Source organism: Theropithecus gelada, chromosome 7a (genome assembly GCF_003255815.1).
Source record: "Theropithecus gelada isolate Dixy chromosome 7a, Tgel_1.0, whole genome shotgun sequence".
In the NCBI taxonomy this organism is placed as follows: Eukaryota; Metazoa; Chordata; class Mammalia; order Primates; family Cercopithecidae; genus Theropithecus; species Theropithecus gelada.
Window position 1 is genome coordinate 9,596,986 of NC_037674.1, and position 23,645 is coordinate 9,620,630.

General features: G+C 40.6%; 1 protein-coding gene across 7 annotated transcripts in view; it reads right to left on the bottom strand.

Moving 5' to 3' along the window:
• The window catches only part of SLC12A6 (solute carrier family 12 member 6), a 106,408-nt gene extending 83,315 nt beyond the window's left edge, over nucleotides 1-23,093 (bottom strand). Inside the window, exons 1-2 of one of the 7 annotated variants that reach the window (XM_025389597.1) lie at nucleotides 22,998-23,093; nucleotides 21,454-21,645 (exon numbers count right to left, since the gene is read on the bottom strand). In XM_025389597.1, the coding sequence (XP_025245382.1) occupies nucleotides 21,454-21,547 (94 nt within the window). In that variant the 5' untranslated portion in view covers nucleotides 21,548-21,645; nucleotides 22,998-23,093. Of the gene's footprint in view, nucleotides 1-1,969; nucleotides 2,480-21,453; nucleotides 21,925-22,375; nucleotides 22,798-22,997 lie in introns of those variants that run through there. The other 6 variants (XM_025389593.1, XM_025389598.1, XM_025389592.1 and 3 more) reach the window with 6 other exon arrangements.
• Nucleotides 23,094-23,645: the final 552 nt, after the last annotated feature.

Sequence of the window (23,645 nt, forward strand, 5' to 3'; positions counted from 1 at the left end):
CTTATTAAATTCAATTTAGATCATATCTGTCTCTTCTTGTTAAAAGCAATTACTATGGAAGAAAATAAATTAAGCCTAATAATGTCACTCATTACAAAGTTGGGTACTATCAAATTTTTACGGCTTTTACAGGTAGTTGCTAACAGATTGAATGATTTTAACACTTTCTTATAATCTGAAGAAAGCAAATTTCTGCAAACATAATGGGACTAGTAAAGATGAAATAATAAAAGACAGTAGAAGTGGTGGAGAAAGGAAATTTAAAAAACAAATGAAATGAGGTACAGATGGACTTGTAACTTATGAAACTTATGAAATTAATGTAACTTATGAAATTAATGAAGACAATAGCAAAGACAAGAGCCTAAATGGATTAATATCTAAGGAGGGAAAACATAAGCAACAAAGAAAGTGTAGCTTCAAATACACGTAAGCCTTACTATCACATTTGGGATTAAGTAAAAAATAAGTAAATAAATAAATATGCACAGGCCTCAGAGAGAACCTAATTGAGCTGAAGTGGAGTTGTAGAGAATCACACTCAAGGTCAAAGTAGATTAAACTTGCTTTCCACTTTCCATCATCCTATTCAGCGAAATGAAAATAACTTTGGGGACAAAGAGTTTACATAAAATTTTTTTTCTGATATTCCCCTAATAAATTCTCTCACTAGAAGGAAAAAACAAAAGGAACATTTCCCTTAACAGTTTGTATCTTCAAATAAGATTCATAACAATTCTCGAATGGTTTTAAGAAAAAATAACCAACCGCTGTTTACACCAGGAACTGCAATGTGTTACATGCTATAAAGGAAAGTGAAAATAATAGAATCATGGGATTAAAAGTAATTTTGAGGCTGGATGCAGTGGCTCACATCTGTAATCGCAGCACTTTGGGAGGCTGAAGCGAGGGATCACTTGAGGTCAGGAGTTTGAGACCAGCCTGGCCAAAATGGTGAAACCTTGTCTCTACTAAAAATACAAAAATTAGCTGGGCATGGTGGCAGGCACCTGTAATCCCAGCTACTTGGGAGGCTGAGGCAAAATAATCGCTTGAACCTGAGAGGCAGAGGTTGCAGTAAGCCGAGATCACCCCACTGCATCCAGAGCAAGACTCCATCTCCAAAAACATAAAAGTAATTTTGAGAGCTTATTCCCTTATCCTTAATTCATATAACCAAAGAAGCTGCTCACAATTTACAGACTTGAAAAATAAGGGCCTTCAAATTACAACTATATTTAATACTGTAATATTAACAAAGATTTAATTGCTTGTTTAAAAATTCAAAACCACAATTCCCTTAGCAAGTGTGAACTGTTACCATTTAAAGAAAGTAACAGGGATAATCACATTCATGAAATACTTTTTTTAACCTGATGCTATGCTAGTCACCACAATGACCATCGATTGTACTTTTGTTCTGCCATTAATAAATTCTTAGACCATTCACTACTGAATTACTGTTTAAGCTGGCAAACTCTGGTAAAATACTGAATAACCTGAGAAGTCACAAGTACAGTCAAAGTCCACGGTACAAAACTACTGAACCATACTCCCTCTTTATATAATATTATATAAACTACTAGGTTTAAATGTCATCCACTCGTTGGGTTAAAAGTCTTCTCCAGATACAATCTAAACTGTGAGGAAAAAGTGAATTCTAAATTCCACATAAATTGACTTCTACTGTGCCTTTCTTTTTGCTTGAAAACTCTTCAAACATTGCCACTGATTCGGTTTCACCTGTTGGTAATGAACACAGAACTCATTGTGGGTAAAAACAAACCAGTGTGTGAGAAAAGTAAGAGAAGTTATCAGATATACAGGGGAGTGAAACAAGTAACTGAAAAACACCTCAACCACAACACTTTCCTCTGTCCTAAAGAAGGCATTTTGAATTTTGATATTCTAGTTACCTCTTTCATGAAAAATTTCATAGGTTCCAAAAGTTCCCAAGTTGCGTACTCACCTGGTTCATCTGAGTCCTGAATCCGGGCTTTTATGTCTGCTAAACTAGGCTCTTGAGAGACGGAAGTCGCTGCCCCCTCCTCTGGGTCCTCTACCTTAGTCACAGTAAAATGTGGCATTGTTATAGTTAGGTAATACTTTGCTCTTTCTGTATTTAAACTTCCTTCCAATTAGTTTTCCCTGCCTACCTCTTCCTTGCTGTCCTTTCAGACTGTGATTCCTGCCCATAGGAGACAGCGGCTGGGATTCGGGAAGTACTTTAAGCTCACGTGACCTACAGCCCTAAGGGAGTGGAGCGCTTGAAGACACGCCTTCCACAGTGTTTATCATTCACTTAAAAGGATTAAGCACTCCACCCTCGCTTATTGTTATTAACCTGAAGAACCCCAAGAACAGTTTAGCCTGCTTTCCCAAAGCTGCCGAAACCTGGAGACTGGACAGAATTCACAGTGAACTACTGTCCACCGCTTGCTCCTCTATTTATTTCCTTCACTAACTGAAGTTGTCATCCTTATCTGCACGTCATGATCTCAACCTCTGCCCTCATCTTTCACACAAGAAAGATTAGGGAACAGTTCACTTTTTTTTTTCCCCCTTTTTGAGACAGGGTCTCGTTCTATTGCCCAGCCTGGAGTGCAATGGCGCCATCTCAGCTCACTGCAACCTTCGCCTCCCGGGTTCAAGTGATTCTCCTGCATCAGCCTCCCAAGTAGCTGGGACTACAGACATGCGCCACCACTCCCGGCTAATTTTTTTTCTTTTTTTCTTTTTTTTTAGTAGAGACGGCGGTCTCACCATGTTGGTCAGGTTGGTCTCAAACTCCTGACCTCAAATGATCCGCCCACCTCGGTCTCCCACAGAGCTGGATAAACAGGCATGAGCCACCGTGCCGGCCAGGAACGGTTCACTTTATACTGTCCTCTTTAAAGAAAGGCTGGCACTACATCAACCTAGAATATGAAAGATACGGCTGTGCGCGGTGGCTCACGCTTGTAATCCTAACACTTTGGGAGGCCAAGGTGGGCGGTTCACCTGAGGTCAGGAGTTCAAGACTGGCCTGGCCAACATGGGAAACCCCATCTCTACTAAAAATACAAAAATTAGCTGGGCGTGGCAGCGCATGCCTGCAGTCCCAGCTGCTCAGGAGGCTGAGGCAGGAGAACCCCTTGAATCCAGGAGGCGGAGACTGCAGTGAGCCAAGATCTGGCGGCTGCACTCCAGCCTAGGCAACAGAGCGAGACTGTCTAAAAAAAAAAGAAAGAAAAAAAATACATATATATATGTTTAAAGAGTTCAGAACTTTTGTATTGTACAGAGTGGTTGTTTCAAAGAAAATAAAAAAAGTCCCAGAAAATCCCTTTAAGTGGTGTATAGTTCCTTTAGCATATACTTAAATATTTAATTCTTGATATATTTTATCAGACAACTGTATCAAGTTCTCAACTGACAACTTTAGAGTATGAGGTTCCACCTCTGTACTTAGTAGGGCAGTTCAGTAAATTGAACCCTGTGTAATGTCCATATTGATGATGTAGTATAAGGCCTCTGTTATTGGCAATGCCTTCCATCTGACAAGTAAGGTTGTGCTAAATTTAACTGAAGCAATGATGCTTTGAATTCTTATTCATTCAGTTATATACCACTTCTTGCAGCACTATTCACAACAGCCAAAATATGGAATCAACTTAAGTGCCCATCAACGCATGAGTATATAAAGAAAACGTGGAATATATACACAACAGAATACTATTCAGCCATAAAAATGAAATAATGTCACTTGCGGCAACAATGGATGGAACTGGAGGTCATTATGTTAAGTGAAATAAGCCAAGCATAGAGAGACAAATATCACATTTTCACTCATACATAGGAGCTAAAAATGTGGATCTCATGAAGATAGAAAGTAGAATGGTTGTTACCAGAGGCCAGGAAGTGTGTAGGGGGAAGGGAGGATTAAAGAGAAAAAAAGAAGGTAAATGTAAAAGCACAATCATGTTGATCATTGATTTAAGCTAGCAAGAATACTGGCCTTGTTTTGGAATAAACATTTTTTTTTTTTTAAAGGAAGAGACAAGCCAGGCGAGGTGTCTCACACCTGCAATCCCAGCACTTTGGGAGGCTGAGGCGGGCGGATTACGAGGTGAGGAGATCGAGACCATCCTGGCTAACACGGTGAAAGCCCGTCTCTACTAACAATACAAAGGGCTAATATCCAGAACCTACAAAGAACTCAAACAAATTTACAAGAAAAAAACAAACAACCCCATCAAAAAGTGGGCAAAGGATATGAACAGACATTTCTCAAAAGAAGACATTCATACAGCCAACAGACATATGAAAAAATGCTCATCATCACTGGCCATCAGAGAAATGCAAATCAAAACCACAATGAGATACCATCTCACACCAGTTAGAATGGCGATCATTAAAAAGTCAGGAAACAACAGGTGCTGGAGAGGATGTGGAGAAACAGGAACACTTTTACACTGTTGGTGGGACTGTAAACTAGTTCAACCATTATGGAAAACAGTATGGTGATTCTTCAAGTATCTAGAACTAGATGTACCATATGACCCAGCCATCCCATTACTGGGTATATACCCAAAGGATTATAAATCATGCTGCTATAAAGACACATGCACACGTATGTTTATTGCAGCACTATTCACAATAGCAAAGACTTGGAATCAACCCAGATGTCCATCAGTGACAGATTGGATTAAGAAAATGTGGCACATATACACCATGGAATACTATGCAGCCATAAAAAAGGATGAGTTTGTGTCCTTTGTAGGGACATGGATGCAGCTGGAAACCATCATTCTTAGCAAACTATCACAAGAACAGAAAACCAAACACCGCATGTTCTCACTCATAGGTGGGAACTGAACAATGAGATCACTTGGACTTGGGAAGGGGAACATCACACACCGGGACCTATCATGGGGAGGGGGGAGGGGGGAGGGATTGCATTGGGAGTTATACCTGATGTAAATGACGAGTTGATGGGTGCTGACGAGTTGATGGGTGCTGACGAGTTGATGGGTGCAGCACACCAACATGGCACAAGTATACATATGTAACAAACCTGCACATTATGCACATGTACCCTAGAACTTAAAGTATAATAATAATAATAAATAAATAAATAAATAAATAAAACTTAGCCGGGCATGGTGGCGGGCGCCTGTAGTCCCAGCTACTCAGGAGGCTGAGACAGGAGAATGGCGTGAACCTGGGAGGTGGAGTTTGCAGTGAGCCGAGACTGCGCCACTGCACTCCAGCCTGGGCGACCGACCAAGAGTCTGTCTCCAAAAAAAAAATTAAATAAATAAAATAAAATAAAGGAAAAGAAAACCCTACAAATATATACCACTTCTAAAAGAGAAGGAAATCAGTGAAGATCTAGTTTGTACTCTGCATTGCACTAGAAATTTTACATCACGATCTCATTTAATCAGCCCAAAAACAGAAACATTAGGCTAAGAAACTTGCCCAAAGTCACCACTGTAAATGGTGAAACTCAACTTTAAAACCTCTAATGCCCTGAGCTAGGCAACATAGAGTATGTTTCAAAGAAAGAAAAGTCATAAACACTCACCTAAATTTTATTTCATTGGCTCCTAATAGCACTGGTTTGGTTGCACAGGTTCTCTCCTATGGTGAACTATATATAAAAGTGCAGGGGCATAGAAAATTGAAGGCAAAGTTAAAGTAGTACAGAAAAAGCTGAGAGAAAATTAGTAAAGCTGAGGTGTGTGATGTTCATGGACAGTGATTAAGGAAGGTGGGATGTGAGAAATAGCTATTTAAAGTACAATACACTATCACAATGAGGTATCACTACACACTCAACAAGATGGCTAAAATTCATAAGACTAAAAACGCCAAATTTGGCAAGACTGTGGAACAAGAAGAACTTTCATACACTGTTGTTGGGGGTATAAATTAGTACAACCACTATGGAAAAGGGTCTGACACTTTCCCCTATAATCTCGCAATTCCACTCATAGGTATTTACCCTTAAAAATGAAAATATATTCCCACAAAAGGACTTGTACAAAAATGTTCACAACAGTTTATTCATAATATCCAAAAACTGGAAACATCTTAGGTACACATTCACAAGAGAATGGATAAAGTGTAATATAGTCATACAAAGGATTACTATTCAGCAATAAAAAGGAATAAACTATTGATATGTTCAATGACATAGATGAATCTCAAAAACCTTATGGCTAGGTGAAAGACACTTTAAACAGAAGAGTACATAATATGTGAATCCACTTTTATAAGGTTTTAGAACAGACAAAACTACCTATGATGCAGAAAAAGCAGGACAATGGTTGGATTTGGAAGAATGGAGATACAGATTAAATGGGACTGGTTCTGAAAGTACTTCCTAGAGTGATGGTAACATTCTACATCTTGATGGGGTTTAGGATTCCACAGGTGCATGCATTTGTCAAAACTCAGCCAATGTTCACTTAAAACTTGTGCCTTTGCTGGGCTTGGTGGCTCATGCCTATAATCCTAGCACTTTGGGAAGTGGAGGTGGACAGATCACCAGAGGTCAGGAGTTCGAGACCAGCCTAACCAACATGGAGAAACCCTGTCTCTACTAAAAATACAAAATTAGCCGGGTGTGGTGACGCATGCCTATAATCCCAACTACTGGGGAGGCTAAGCAAGAGAATCATTTGAACCTGGGAGGCGAAGGCTGCGGTGAGCCGAGATCATTGCACTCCAGTCTGAGCAACAAGAGTGAAACTCTGTCTCAAAAAAAAAAACAAAACAAAAAAAAACAAACTTGTGCCTTCACTGTATGAAGTTTACTTCAAAAGAAAAAAGCTGCAGTTACTGAATTCTAATTCATAATTATGAATTATAAGTTATAATTCATAATAATACATTGTGAAGTATTTGTGGGAGGTGAACTGATTCTGCAATTTACCTTAAAATGCATACAATAGGATATATGGACACTTATGTAAAAAGACAAATATAATAAAATGTTAATGATAGAATCTGGGTAGTGGGTGTATGGGTGTTCACTATAAGTCTTTCGACTTCCTGTATGCTTGAAATTTTTCATAATAGGCTGGGCGTGGTGGCTCACGCCTGTAATCCTAGCACTTTGGGAGGCCAAGGCGGGCAGATTATTTCAGATCAGGAGTTTGAGACTAGCCTGGTCAACATGGTGAAAACCCGTCTCCACTAAAAACACAAAAATTAGCCGGGCATGATGGTGGGCGCCTATAATCCCAACTACTTGGGAGGCTGAGGTAGGAGAATTGCTTGAACCCGGGCTGGTGGAAGTTGCAATGTGCTGAGATTGCATCACTGCACCCCAGCCTGGGCGACAGAGTAAAACTCTGAAAAAAAAAAAAAAAAAAAAAGAGAAAGAAAAAAGAAAATTTTCATAATAAAATGTTGAAAAAATACAATGGACACCATTATGAAAATGAATAAGCAAGTCACATACTGGGAGAAAATATTCACAAAACATATACTTGACAAAGGAGATCTGTATCTAGAAGATATAAAAATTCCCTACACCTCAATAATATGAAGACAAATAAAATGGGCAATAGATTTAAACAACTGACGAAGGAAGATATGGAAACCACTAAAAACCGTGGAAAAAGTGCTCATCCCTGGCCATCAGGGAAATGCAAATTAAAATCACAATTTAAAACAAGGGTCCCCAACCCCTGGGCATGGACTGGTACTGGTCCCTGGCCTGTTAGGAACTGAGCTGCACAGCAGGAGGTGAGAGGCAGGCAAGCATTACTGCCTGAGCGCCACCTCCTGTCAGATCAGCGGCAGCATTAGATTCTCATAGGAGTGCCAACCCTATTGTGAACTGCACATGCGAGGGATCTAAGCTATGTGCTCCTTATGAGAATCTAATGCCTGATGACCTGAGGTGGAACAGTTTCATGCCAAAACCATGCCTGTCCCCCACCTTACTCTGTGGAAAAATTGTCTTCCATGAAACCAGTCTCTGATGCCAAAAAGGTTGGGGACTGCTGATTTAAAAGACTGTTGGCATCCAGGCATGGTGGCTCAGGCCTGTAATCCCAGCACTTTTAGGGGCCAAAGTGGAAGGACTGCTTGAGCTCAGGAGTTTGAGACCAGCCTGGGCAACATGGTGAAACCCTTTCTCTACCAAAATTCAGAAAAATTTAGCCAGGTGTGCTACTGCACACCTGTAGTCCCCGCTGAGGCAGAAGGATTGCTTGAACCTGGGAGGTTGAGGCTACAGTGAGCCCTAATTGTGCCACTGCACACTAGCCTAGGTGACGGAGTGAGATCTTGTCTCAAAAAAGAAAAAAAAAAAAAAAAGACTTTTGGTAAAGACGCAGCACAAACATCAGTGGGGAGTGTAAAATGGCACAATCATTTTGGAAAAAGTTCCAGTAGTTTTTTATAAATCAAAAATACATGCCTACCCTAAGAACCAGCAATTCTTGTTCTCAGTATTTTTACCCAAGAGAAATAAAAGCATAAGTCCACAAAAAATTCAAACAAATATGTATATAACAGCTTTATTCATAACAACCCAAGCAGGAAACAGCCCAGGTATCCATCAATAAAATAGCCAACCTGTAGTATATGGCACACGATGAATTATTATTCAACGATAAACAGGAATCATACAGGTATGAAATATTTACATTTTTATACTTTAAAAAAATTATGGTATTTTTAAGTAATAAGGTATAAAGGTCAGGCCAGGGCAAAAGGGGCATTTATAATGGCATTACTCCCATAGAGCTTTACATATTAGGCCAAATCTTATACATATTGTATTTATGTTACTAATTAGTTTCAGTAAAACACATTATTTGTGACTATATTATATCTGCTAAAAAACAGTTCGCATGCCCATTCTTCAGAGGAATAGGTCTATTTTGGGGTAGTATTTTGACATTGCAACTTAATATGTTACACTAGCATAGCTCAGAACTCATAATAACCAGTATTTTGTTTTATTAAACCCATTTATTAAAGAAAAACAATTTAAGTTAGATTTAGTGAAAAGATTGAAACAATTAAGGGAAAGTCAGTGGGAAATTATTTTCAATATAAGGATTCTCTATCAGAGGGCTACTGGTAAGGAAACAGCAGTCTCCATTCCACACTCCGCACCCCTTCGAGTGCGATATCATTTAGAAGGTTAGGCGAACATGAAAGGATGTGAACCACTGTTTTAGAACACTGCCTTGCAAATTATCTCTGGTAAAGAACTTTTTTTTTCTTTGAATTTCCAATTCATTATGGGCAAATAATTTTGCTAAAAAACAGTAAAAATGAATTACTAGAAAAATAAAATATATACCAAATATAAGCCCCAATTTGTTATTATGTGATTTGACAGACATAAATTTGTTCTATCAAACTGCTATGCAAGTTTCTAAAAACTCAATTTCCGAACTTATCTCCTCACAGATAATAAACAGCTCATGGGCCAGCACTGTCTTGTACTACACTCTAAATAGTTCTGTGTTAGAAAATGCTGTAAACATCTTACAGGAGAATGAGCAGTTCACCACTTACATTTAGGGTTACTACTATAGCTGGAGTCTGAAAGGTACAGTCTCATTCTTAAGTAGAAGATGTACACACATTTTCCTTATTTATCATATTCAGCAAACCCTTTTATCCCTCTGCAACTGAGACAGGAAACGTTAGTGAAAAATATAAAAATGATCACAAATTCTAAATTTTGCCTTACTATGTATAAAATTATTAAAAGAATTGAATGAATCAATTACTTTGGTAAAGACCAACTATCATGGGATGGCAAAGGCTTACAGCTTAAGCCTTTTAAATCTTGACTTGAAACTGTCTATGAAAATGGATTTTTATGAGATGTTATCAGTGGTGAATATATAATGAATCTGGGGGCTAAAACTAAAAATAGAAGAATGAAATGTCATACATCAGAAATGAAACCCTGAGTAACTGAATGACTGTGTTCATAGCTGCCAGCGCTACCTCTTTGGTTGGTGATCTACATATTTATAAATATCTAAAAGACATTATTTTCTGTTGGATTCATCATATTGTAGAGTAAGAAGGGCAAAGAGTTCTCCAAGTTAAAAGCCTCAGGAAAATCTCATGCTTTAACTGAGACTGAAAGGATCATGCATTTACTCAATAATATTTGAGTGCCCACTATGTGCCAAGAAATAGGAATGAAATGGAGAGCAAGACACTGTTCCTGCCCAAGGAGCTCACGGTCTTATCCAATTAACTATAGACTCAAAGGCAATATAAAACTAGGATCACATGTCTAATGCACTATAAGCAAAGAATGAACCTTGAGAACACAACACAACACCACTTGCCCAGTTACTTTTTCAGAGACCTAAAAGTTGTGTCTTCACTAGAGGAAAGAATAGAGTAGGATAGCTGATGGCTAGCTAATTTGATAGCTACTTCAGCCACTTCGGCTGATGATCCAAATACTAAAGCAGGCATTATCAAATGCCTCTGAGTCCTCAGTTTCCACTGTTGCCTCTTTCACAATATCACAACTCTTTATAAAAGGCTGCCACCTTTTTCCTTAGTCTGACGTCAATATAGCCCAGGTATGACAGACAGAACCTAAGAATCACCAACCAAAGAGGTAGCACTGGCAGCTATGAACATAGACATTGAGTGACTCAGGGTTTCGCTTCTGATCTAAGACATTTCATTCTTCCATTACGAAATGCTTGCTAGGGCCGGGCACGGTGGCTCAAGCCTGTAATCCCAGCACTCTGGGAGGCCGAGACGGGCGGATCACGAGGTCAGGAGATCGAGACCATCCTGGCTAACACGGTGAAACCCCGTCTCTACTAAAAAGAAATACAAAAAACTAGCCGGGCAAGGTGGCGGGCGCCTGTAGTCCCAGCTACTCGGGAGGCTGAGGCAGGAGAATGGTGTATACCCGGGAGGCGGAGCTTGCAGCGAGCTGAGATCCGGCCACTGCACTCCAGCCTGGGCGACAGAGCAAGACTCTGTCTCAAAAAAAAATAATAATAAAAATAAAGAAATGCTTGCTAGATTAAAAATGGGCTCCTAGTCAACACAAAAAAGTATATAGAAAATAAATCTGACATTAAGCAACATATTGTTGAAACTAAGGACATATTTCTAAAAATGTGAGAAAAGGAAAATGAAAACACAACCCAAAACAAAATGTTTTAGATCTACTGAGACTTGGGTCAAAATCTTCGTTAGCTTTAGGACAGAAGGATTAATGTAACTAAATCAATAACTGTTGATGTAACTCAGCACTACTACACTGCTCTAGGCACATAATTTGTGTAAAAGACAATGAAATACATATCCTTATGCCAGATTTCCTTTTAGGAACATAGAATTTAAGTTATTCAGATAATATGTCATTTTATTACTTTTCTTTTTGATACAGGGTCTTGCTCTGTCACCCAGGCTGGAGTGCAGGTGCATGATCATGGCTCACTATAGCTTTGACCTCTCGGACTCAAGGAATCCTTCCAACCCAGCCTCCCAAGTAGCTGGGACTACAGGTGCACAGCACCACACCCGGCTTTTTTTTTTTTTTTTTTTTTGTAGAGACAAGATTTCACTATGTTGCCCAGGCTAGCAATTATGTCTTAATAAATGTTTCAATAGGGCCAACTACTATTAGCGTACCAGAGAAAATGCAATGTAATGACAAAAATGCTGGTCTTAGAATTACATGTGCCTGGGTTCAATTCATTATTCTTCAATTTATTATTTGTATGACCTTGGGCAAGTTACTTAACCTTATCAACCTCAGGTTTCTCCTGGATAAGACAAATTTCATCTTAGTACAGAATAAAATGACTTTTTTAAAAATGAAAAAATACCAAAACTGATCATTTTTCAAAAGGGAAAAGAACTGACCTCATCTAATAGGGAAGAACATTTTTCTATTCCTATCAATTCTTAAAATTTCATTTGAAATGTACCATGCTGCTGAACCAGAAAAAAATAAACTGAGCATAATCTTTTGCATGTATCTTAGGATGTAAATTAGCCAGCTGTGAAAAAAGGCTGTTAACAACAACAACAACTTTAGCCAGGCACAGTGGCTCATGCCTGTAATCCCAGCACTTTGGGAGGCCGAGGTAGGCAGATCACAAGGTCAGGAGTTCGAGACCTAAACATAGTGAAACCCCGTCTCTACTAAAAATACAAAAATTAACCGGGCATGGGGGCACATGCCTGTAATCCCAGCTACTCAGGAGGCTGAGGCAGGAGAACTGCTTGAACCTGGGAGGCGGAGGCTGCAGTGAGCTGAGATAGCCCCACTGCACTACAGCCTGGGCAACAGAGTGAGACTCCATCTCAAAAAAAAAAAAAAAAGAAAAAATTAAATATGGTAAATGCAAATGCTCTCAAAATAGAATAAAGGTAAATTTTGGTTAGATTCTATTTCTCATAGCTCCTCAAAGTGAAAAATGTACATGTGTACATAGAGTTTTTAACTTATTAGTGTTCTCTCTTCTCTTTTTTTTTAAACTAGCAATATGAAAAATAAATAGCTTCACCCCAAAGTAAATGTTGACCTGTCTGGTAAAACGAGAGAAACTCAGGTGCTACTCTGCCAAAAATTAAAGTTGTTTACCAAATGGTAATGACTATAAACAGATGAATGTCATCAATTGAGTTTCTTGCTCAAGTCCACGACAAATATAACGAGCATTAGCAATGCCATAATAAAACTATAAACAAAAACTGCCACTGGTTAATTTAGTTAGAAAACTGGAGACCGAAACCCAGCTCTGAGCTAAGATAACAGGAAATTTTAAAAAGAAAAAAAAAGGACTAAAATTAGAATTAAGACCTGTCATTTCCTAACAATGTGGCTTTTGTTTTCTATTTCTATGGTTTTCAACTACAAAAACTGGTATTTTAAGAAGAAAAAACCTTCAGCCCTTACATTTTTTTCAGTTAAGACATCCAAAGGTAACTTCAAAATTTCAGGTTTCACATAGCCCCTCAGACTGACTGACTTACAATACTGATTTGATTCTGAAATCTCGTTAAGTATAAATTCCACTTTAACAGTAGCTTAAAGATTCTTCAAAAGTAAAAGGCACCTGACTATCAGAAATGTTAAAATACGGTAATGTACACACCTTAGAGCTGAGCAAATATGGTGATAGTGTTTCCTACTAATCAGGTATTGAACTTCTGCCATTAAGGCAAGGTGCTGTATGCATGTGTATATGGTGTATGTTCTGCAGTTTTGTACTTGTACCTTCAAATGTAATTGTTAAGATTCTTAAAAAGTATACCAGGGCCAGGTGCAGTGCGTCATACCTGTAATCCTAGCAGCTTGGGAAGCCGAGGTGGGCAGATCGCTTGAGCCCAGGAGTTCGAGACCAACCTGAGCAACGTGGCAAAACCCCATCTCTACCAAAAGCAAATACAAAAATTAGCTGGGCATGGTGGCGCATGCCTGTAGTCCTAGCTACTCGGGAGGCTGAGGTGGGAGGATCGCTTGAGCCCAGGAGTTCCAGACTGCAGCGTACTACAGTTGTGCCTCTGAATAGCCACTGCCTACCCAAGTCCAGCCTGGGTAACAGAGCTAGACCCCGTCTCAAAAATATATATATATATATATACACTGAAGCACTAATTACAGGGTTTTAACAGAGAATAGCTGCTTGTTTTTCCATATACTTGTAAAACTTATAAAACTTCATTAAAAGAATACATTGTTTTAACATTCACAAAATTGAAATGCTCATAAGTCTACACTATAGCTCTCCAAACTTTCATACCTACTCCTCAGAAATACACATCACCAAAAACTTAAACACATGTAACTTCATTATTCTGAAACATCAAGCTCACCAGCTACAGCTTTGTAGACCGTGCACAAGGGCATTAAGCCAGAAGGGCAAGGGGAAGGGGGTTGAAATCCAGCTTGCCCTTCTCCAGTGAAGCCATGATGGCTCAGGGTACAAAGGGGTGCCCTTTTATAATTTGCACAAAGTTCTTAGTAGTCCAGAAGTATATGTTAGACACGAAGGGCAAAAGAAGCAGCAGCCATAATTCAAAAGCTTACAGCATTACAAGTTGCCTTAAATGTCAGCATTAGAAACATTCCCCTTCTTCTAACAGCTTTAAAATGGGAAAGCACGACTTTCATAAGGTTCCCAGTTTGCAGGAGTACCTTCTTTCTTTTATTTCCTTCCATTCCAGTAAAGGTAATATCAACATTTACGAGAATTTGGAATCTAGAAACATGCCACCGAGAAGAATTTGGGCTCATGATGGAAAGACTTAGTGAGGACATAGAAGAGACCACCAAAGATCAAAGACAAGAAGTTGAGGTAATCACTGTATCAATCACTGATACTTAATCAAATATCTACAGTATTCTAGGACACACTCAATAAAAGAAAATCCTTTAATTGTAATTTAACCTTTTTAAAAATTGGCCCGGCATGGCAGCTCATGCCTGCAATCCTAGCACTTTGAGAGACCCAAGTGGGAGGATCACTTGAGCTCAGAGAGTTCCCAGACAACTTCAAAGATAAAAGCTAAGAAATAGTAAAATGTACCTTTTACTCTACTTCAACAAATTATAAACAGTTGCTAATCTTGTTTTGTTTCTCTCTCCCCAACTTTTTTGGGGCGGAGTGGGGAAGAAGGAGCTGGAGTACATTTCATTTAACCTGTAAACACTTCAATATATATCTGTATAGATAACAGCTTTACGTTACCACAGTGTCATAAACATCTCTAAGAAAATTAACACTTTCTTAATATTGTTTAATACCATGTACATGTTCAAATTTCCCCCACTTGTATCAAAAGTATCTTTTTTCATTTGTTTTATGCACATCAGAATCCAAACCAAGTTCACACACTGCATCTGGCTGAAATGGCTCTTTTTATCTGTAACAGCTTTCCCTCTCTTCCCATCACTCCTCTTCCGCCCCATCCCAATTATTTGTTGAAGAATCTAGTTATTCTTTTTTTTTTTTTTTTTTTTTTTTTTGAGACGGAGTCTCGCTCTGTCGCCCAGGCTGGAGTACAGTGGCCGGATCTCAGCTCACTGCAAGCTCCGCCTCCCGGGTTTATGCCATTCTCCTGCCTCAGCCTCCCGAGTAGCTGGGACTACAGGCGCCCGCCACCTCGCCCGGCTAGTTTTTTGTATTTTTTAGTAGAGACGGGGTTTCACCGTGTTAGCCAGGATGGTCTCGATCTCCTGACCTCGTGATCCGCCCGTCTCGGCCTCCCAAAGTGCTGGGATTACAGGCTTGAGCCAGAATCTAGTTATTCAATAAGACTTTCCATATTCTGGATTTGGCTGATTGCTTCTTGTGGTGTAAAGCAGTATATTATAAAGTTTAATCTGGCTATGGAGTATAGAGAAGAAAGGAAAAACAGTTTAGGTCTACAACCAAAATGTTTTGGACAAGTGATACTGAAAAGCTTTTTTTAAAGAAAAAAAATCTAAGGCCAGGCACGGTGGCTCACACCTGTAATCTCAGCACTTTGTGAGTCTGAGGTGGGCTAACTGCTTGAACGCAGGAGTTCGAGACCAGCCTGGGCAACATGGTAAAACCTCATCTCTACAAAAAAAAAGTTAGCTGGGCATGGCGGTGTGCACCTGTGTTCCCAGCTACTCAAGAGGCTGAGGTGGAGGATTGCTTGAGCTCAGAAAGTTGAGGCTGCAGTGAGCTGTGATCACACCACTGTATCCAGCCTGGTTGACAGAATGAGACCCTGTCTCAAAAAACAAAACAAAACAAAAAAAAACAAAAAACTATCAAGAGGATGCTTTCAGGCAAGCTAAGAAGGTACCAAATCAATGTATTTTAGCTCACTATTAGAATGCCGAGGTAAAACATGGATAGTATTTAATAATTATATAATATAGAAGATATATTTAAGAGAAAGATAATAGTCCAGCCTGGCCAACATAGTGGAACCCTATCTCCACTAAAAATACAAAAATTAGCTGGGTGTGGTGGCACATGCCTGTAGTCTCAGCTACTGGGGGCCGAGGCAGAAGAATCACTTGAACCCGGGAGGCGGAGGTTGCGGTGAGTGGAGACCACGCCATTGCACTCCAGCCTGGGCGACAGAGTGAGACTCTCTCTCAAAAAAGAAGAATAAAAACAAAACAAAAGAAAGTAATAGTCACCTATGATTGGCAATACAATATAATTCACTTATTTTAGTGTGTGGCTAAAAATGATAATTTTGTTTTTTGTTGGATTTTGTTTCTCAGGGTAGAGGTATTTTTTATTTTTATTTTGATGTATTTATTTGAGACAGAGTCTTGCTCTGTCACCCAGGCTGGAGTGCAACTTCTGCCTCCCAGGTTCTCATGCCTCAGCCACCTGAGTAGCTGAGATTACAAGCAAGCACCACCACACCTGGAAAAGTTTTCACATGTTTAGTAGAGACAGGGTTTCGCCATGTTGGCCAGGCTGGTCTCGAACTCCTAGCCTCAAGTGATCCTCCCGCCTCGGCCTCCCATAGTGCTGAGATTACAGGCGTGAGCCACCATGCTCAGCCTAGAGGCATTTTTTGAAAAGTTCTCTAGATCATTTCATTATGCAGCCAGATGAAGTAGCACTGCTGTAGTACATACATTAATATGCCTTTATCAGAGTATGTTTTTAATTTGTCTCTTGTTCTTAAGTCTACAAGATCTTCAGCTCAATGTATACTTACTGTGTACAAGTTATATGGGATATCACATATTATACTAGGTATAAATAATTTTGTATCCTTGTCCTCAAGAACCCTACAGCATAGTTGAGAAAGTATGTAAATAAAAACAAAATACAGTGATATAGGTATTATAGCAATATAGGGACAAAAAGAGCCTGGTTTATTATATCTGGATATAGGGTTCAATCAGAAAAGGTTTCAGAGAGGACATGCCTTCTTAAAGAAAGGACTTATCTAAATTACTTTTGTGTCTCTAACATCTCTCACAAAAACTTGGTTAACAGCCAGTCTCAAAGTTCTTATACTTAGACTTCAACTCTTCACTTCAGAAACCCACTTCAAGGCTACACACCAGATCACATTACATGAGAAATGCTCTACCTCTGAAATTGCTCACTCCAACAACATTCAATCGTCTGACCACAGTCTTTAATCTTTCTACACTTTTCACCACGCTTTACCTTATCAAGTCCTCCGGTCTCTTAGTGTCTCTATTTTATCTCAGTTGATCATTTTCCTTTGCTGTATTTTTGCATGTTTTTATTGTTGGACTTATACAGCATTATAATTTATATACAAATGTGTTTGCTTTCTCTATTAGATCATAACTTTCCTTAGAACAGATAACGGATTCTTTTTCTCTGTCTTTAACACCCAACATCTTTAACAGCCAGCCAGTGCCTTATCCTTAATAATTGCTCAAAGTAATAAATATTTGGTGAAGGAATAAGTAAAGTGCCCTAGTCATTTTCACCACTATACCATGAGATCTGCAAAGGCAGAAACTATATGTTATCTGTATATTCCCTACAATTAATACCAGACTGCCTCATACATATCAGCGTCTCAGGGAGTATCTGTTGAATTATAAAAGGTTGAAATGTATTAGGGACTGCAGGCAGGGTGTGTGGTTCACACCTGTAATCCCAGAATATTAGGAGGCCGAGGCAGGAGGATCATTTGAGGTCAGGAGTTTGAGACCAGCCTGGCCAACAAGGTGAAACCCTAACTCTGCTAAAAATACAAAATTCAGCTGGGTGTGGTTGCAGATGCCTGTAATCCCAGCTACTTGGGAGGCTGAGGCTGGAGAATCACTTGGACCCAGGAGATGGAGGTTGCAGTGAGCCAAGATAGTGCCACTGTACTCCAGCCTGGGCAACAACGCAAGACTTCATCTCAAAAAAAAAAGTATTAGGGACTGCAAATAACATATAAAAACATGCTTTATAGCCACATGGTTATAAAGCACATGTCAAAAATGTTCATCCTAGCAGAGGCAAAACAATGCAAGAAAGAGCACTAGATAAAGGTCAGGAGGCCTGAACTTCAGTCTTGGCTTTGCAATTATGTGATCTACAAATAACCGTCATTATAAGCCTTAGTTTCCTCATTTATTTTGTTATTTTTTTAGTCTAATCTATTGGGGTTTTAAGTCTCCTCATTTATTAAAATGTGGTTTGATCAGAATGAGATTCTAGATCATTAGCTCTAACATGTGGTGCTTTTAAAACAAATTACTATAAAAGTGACACACTATAAATATTTAAAAATTGTATATGCCCTTAATTGTTTTGGTAAAAGAAAATCTACTCTTTTTTTTCTTTTTTTTTTTTGAGATAGAGTCTCGCTCTGTCACCCAGGCTGGAGTGCAGTGGCGTGATCTCAGCTCACTGAAACCTCCGCCTCCTGGGTTCAAGCAATTCTCCTGTCAAGGCCTCCCGAGTAGCTGGGATTACAGGCGCACGCCGTCACGCCTGGCTAATTTTTTGTATTTTTAGTAGAGACGGGGTTTCCCTGTGTTTCCCAGGCTGATCACGAACTCCTGAGCTCAGGCAATCCACCCGCCTCGGCCTTCCAAAGTGCTAGGATTACAGGCGTAAGCCACCACACCCAGCTCCACTCTATTTTTGTAACTGACTTTCCAGAGGCATCCACTCTCAACAGTTTCTTTTGTATCTTTAAGGCATTCTTCATACATAAGCTAATATACCGCTAAGATTCTTGATTTTACCAACTAGACAGTCCTATAAATTCAAATGGAACCTTGCCAAAATGAAAGAAAAATTACTTTGATAGCAGAAAGAAAACTGTCTACTCAGAAAGCCAGTAGCAGAAAAAATCAAAACACACTGAAATAAGTATTTAAAACTTCATGTGGGGCCGGGTGCCATGGCTCATGCCTGTAATTCCAGCACTTTGGGAGGCCAAGGTGGGTGTATCACCTGAGGTCAGGAGTTTGAGACCAGCTTGACCAACATGGTGAAACCCCATCTCTACTGAATACAAAAAATTAGCCAGGTGTGGTGGCGCATGCTTGTAATCTCAGCTACTTGGGAGGCTGCGGCAAGAGAATCACTGGAACCTGGGAGATGGAGGCTGCAGTCAGAGGAGATTGCACCATTGCGCTCCAGCCTGGGCAACAAACTCCATCTCAAAAAAAAAAAAAAAAACCTTCATGTGTCACCCCATTTGTGTGATGTAATGTGAGTAAAAGACATATGACAAGAAACTTCAGGTGGGAAGTTTCTCTACACGAAGAAATGTGGGAGGCAAGGGGGAAAGAAGAATCATACTAGTGTCACAACCACAGAAGGATGTATAAGGGTCAAAAAAATTCAGAGAACTGTAAATACTAAAATAGCAAACTAATTGTGAAATGTACTATGAGCTTAAGGATGGTCAACTGTAGAAAGGATGCAGTTGTTTTCTATATTAAAGGCAGCCTAGAGGAAAACGTACATTAACGTTAGGCCCTTTTCTTCACAACAGCAACCTTTGAAGATCTACATCTAAATCTAATAAGGGCTTTCACATACTGAGAAGCCAAGGGTGAAATAATTATGTTTCTAAGTGGTTTCTTCTAATGGTGGGGAAAATTTATCACATGATAACAGTCATCATAATAATTTTTTTAAATATAGAAAGAAAAAAAGATAAAAGGTAGGTCACTGAGAAAGTAGAAAGTTCCACAAGAATAGGACAAAGTGCTCTCTAATGGCCAGACTATTTATTTCCCTTTCATCTGGGTACCGGAGAATATTTAAACATTAAGTAAGGAATGTGTTATATAGAGAACCAAGCTTTTAACATCTGTAACCACGTAAACAAACATAAATTTCACTTAGACGTGTCCCCATTTTTACCCCTGTAATCCCCATTTTTATCCCTGTAGTGTAAAAGGATACCACTGTAGACTGTAAAGAATGCCTAAGGGTAACGTCAGAACCGCAGACTGGACAAGGATCCTGTTCTGCTGGTCTCACACATTACTGAAGTAAGTCCACTTTTCCAAAGAATAAAAATACAATTCCATACCATTTAAGTCACAAATCTAACAAGCTAAACTATAAATTACCTAATGATAATTACAACATTAAAAAATTAACACTGGTATAGTCTTTATCTGGTATTTTTACAACCTAAATACAAGTATGATGGATAAAAACGAAAACCACAATTTGGAATTAATTTGGAGGAAGAGGAAATGATAAATTTTTACTCTATACTGTAATTTTAATACAAAGTATGATATACTGTAAAATTTGTCAAAAAGTTGAAAACAGTAAAGTCTGAGAACCAACCTATAATATCTCCATAAAAGAAAAAATGATTAGTCAAGGATGAGTGAAATTCAGAACTGTAAACTTTACCAAATCTACCTTGTCTCCACATATTAAAAGCACACACAGAATAAGGGAACTAAAATCATTCTGGTTTCCTGAACCCTTTAGGTTAAAAGGAACAATGTTTCCTGACACCGGAAAATGGTGAGTAAGCCTTGCTTTTCACAAGACAGTGGGTGAGGCTACGGTTTTCAAACTTGGGTGGGATATTATTTTAAGAGTCTCTAAGGGAAATTTTTATCACTAAAAGATTATATTAGTTACAACACAGCATAAAACTAAATATATAAAGCAGTACAGGTCTCAAACTTTTAAATTTCAGAGTCCAAAAAATGTTATGATGTCCCCATTTTCTCTCTTCTCTCTCTTCCATCACCTCTTCCCAGTACATCAAATAAAACCAAGCCAGCTGACACACACAAACTGGTTTAGGAAGCTAAATGTCTGCAGCAGTCAACATGAGCCAGGAGTGGCTTGTGTGCTACCTGCTAACTGTAAAGACTCATCAGACATTCCGTCTAAAGCTCAGAGAGAAGAAATTACATGGGAATCAGGCCCTAAAAGCCTTTTTAGAAGTCTTCCATTTGACAGAATAGCACATTAGATCTACCCACCATCACCCTGAGTGGGCTTAGCTACTTGCGTCAAGGTCTCCATAAAAACATAGATTTCAAAAAAGAATTTTGCAATGCACATCCGAAGTCTTGGAAGAAAGCTACTAAGATATGACCAATAACTACTCCATGTAACCGGCCTTAAAGCAGACTGAAATAGTCAATGATGGCTACAGAACACATATCCGACTCACTAAATTTTAAAATTTAGGATTCTCTGTGCTGAAAAACGATTACATTCTTTGATATTCACCCTTAATCAAAATACCCATTTCATTTCTAAGAAGACAAAAATGAGGAAGTTAAAATATACATTTGCCTTCCTTCTTGTCATACAGCTTCCCACATGACAAATTACTACTGCAAAGAGCCACTATGTTATTACTCCAAAGAGTTCCTAAGCATCTCACAAAGAGGTGCCTTGGTTCCTGATGACTATTATAATCATAATTATATGATTATGATCTTTCAGATCCATAGATGGTCATCTTGGATAAAGAAGCCAGTAATGAAAGTATGCTGCGGCCTGTGTTTCTACTTACCCTCGGTGACATCCTGGGGGTGAGAAGTCCGGTCACTGGGTGGATCCAGTGCAACAGTTGCCAGCGAAGTGGTGGCCCCAGACATCTCACTCATAGGCTCACTACGGCTTGTTTCAGGGACACTTTCCCGGGAGCTAAATCTTACTCGGGAACTAGATCGAGAGCTGAGGTCCGGACTGGTGTCTGACAAACCTGGAATGTCATCGATCTTTGTCGGTGTCACCATGAACCGAACTGAAGCCATCTTGGTGGTTTCTGGAGGATGCATTTTGTTCGTTTTAAGAACCAAAAAAGTGGGGGGAACCTCGCAAAATCTTCCTCTTATGTTAGCTACTGTTGACTGCAATAATATAAAAGATAACTTGAAAAATAACACATTTCAATAACCTTGATTCACACCACACAAAAAGCCCCAACTAAGAATCCTTCTACTCAGAATTCAAGCCGACTGTCCTAGAAAGTGCATCACCAATAGGTGAATTTGTATTTTAAGAGAGAAAAAAACAAAAAACAAAAAGACAAAACAATGCCAATCTTGTGTGATTTCTTTCCTTCAGAATGAAGAGCTACCTAGCTATCCCCTCTGGTCCGGGGCTGAAGGCTCAGTGCCATGGTCTCTGGGCAGCAGAGGAAGCCTCCCTCCCCTCAGCCCCCAGGTTCCCGTCGAGGTAGTCCTTTATCTGGTGAGTGTCCCACGGTTCTAGCTGAGCGAAGTGCGTGCAGGCCAACCTTTATCAGGCGACTACAACGTGGATCAGATTGCAAAAAGGTGTACACCCGGCCACCTGTTGTGTATCAGGTGAATACCCCACAGGTCTGGCTGAGGGGAGGTGTATGCAAAGCCACCCGGTGTTTTTGATGTCGACAATCCACTTGGGTCTGGTGGGAAAGGTGCGCATGCATAACGGGAAAAATAACCCACACGACTGAGAGAAGGGCGAGCAGAGTAGGATGCAGGGGCAGAGCGGATTCCTGTCTCCGAGAGGTCGGTGGCGGTGGCGCGCCCGCTCTTCTCCTAGCAGAAATGTCCTCGGGGTCTGGGAGGAGGTTAGCGGATCAAGACACCTCGGACTGCAGCTCAGAGTCGTGGCAAGTCGTAGCTAGTCCACTGAGCTACGGTCCGCTCGCTAGGTTTCTCCTGCGTGTGACAGGACGGGCCACCCCCTTTGCCGGAGGCGCGTTCTCCCCAACCCCCGCCCCGGCGCAGGTCACCCCCTCGCCGTTCTTCCTTCGGGTCCCAGCAGAGGAGACGGCCCCGCAAGCTGGCCTGAGCAGCGGGCTGAGAGAGAAGGAGGTCGCAGGTGCGGTATCCCGGCGCCAGCTGATGCGGATGCGCGCGCAGCTGTTGTTTACTAGCCGGTAACTGTTTCGGAGCCGCGGCGCGCGCAGGGTTCGCGCTGCACGGACTGGCGCCCCCTCCCCGGCCCGACGCCAGAGCAGCAGTTACGTGACCTGGCCTTCCCCAGCCCCGGGCCCGACGGGCTGCACCCGCGCCGCCGCAGCCCTTCTCTTCCCTCCCCGCTTCTTCCTCATTCGAGGTGAACCTTGCGAAGAGAAGCCCGGGGCTGCAGTCAGAGGGCGGAACCGTCCCGCGGGCGCCCGAAAGCCCCGCCCAGCCTCCGCAGCCCGCGGTGACAGAGTGCAGCACGCCTGCGCTCGCCGCGGGACACGGCAGGCGGGGCGGGGCCGAATGCGAGTGGCCAGGGGCATGACGGGAGCTGTAGTCCAGGGCACGGCCCGACCCGCGTGAAGGGGGTAAAATCCTTTTCCTCGGTCCGGCTGTGCCGCACGCTCACTCTGCATCTGAGGGGGCGGGCGCTGCTCCTCACCCTCAGAACCCGAGGAGCCATTTCTTTTTCACGAGTGTCTCTGAAAACATCATTCATGATTTCTTTATAAACCAGAAACACCGCTCCTATACCTGGGAATAACCCTCATTGTAATTTTTACTTAGAGGTCTAAAATAAAGCATTTTTATGTTAAAAAGAATTAAATAAAACTATAAAGTAGGCCGGGCGCAGTGGTTCGCGACTGTAATCCTAGCACTTTGGGAGGCTGAGGCGCGCGTATCACCTGAGGTCAGGAGTTCCAGACCAGCCTGGCCAACACGGCGAAACCCTGTCTCTACCAAAAATACAAAAATTAGCCGGGCGTGCTGGCGTGTGCCTGTAATCCCAGCTACTCCTTAGGAT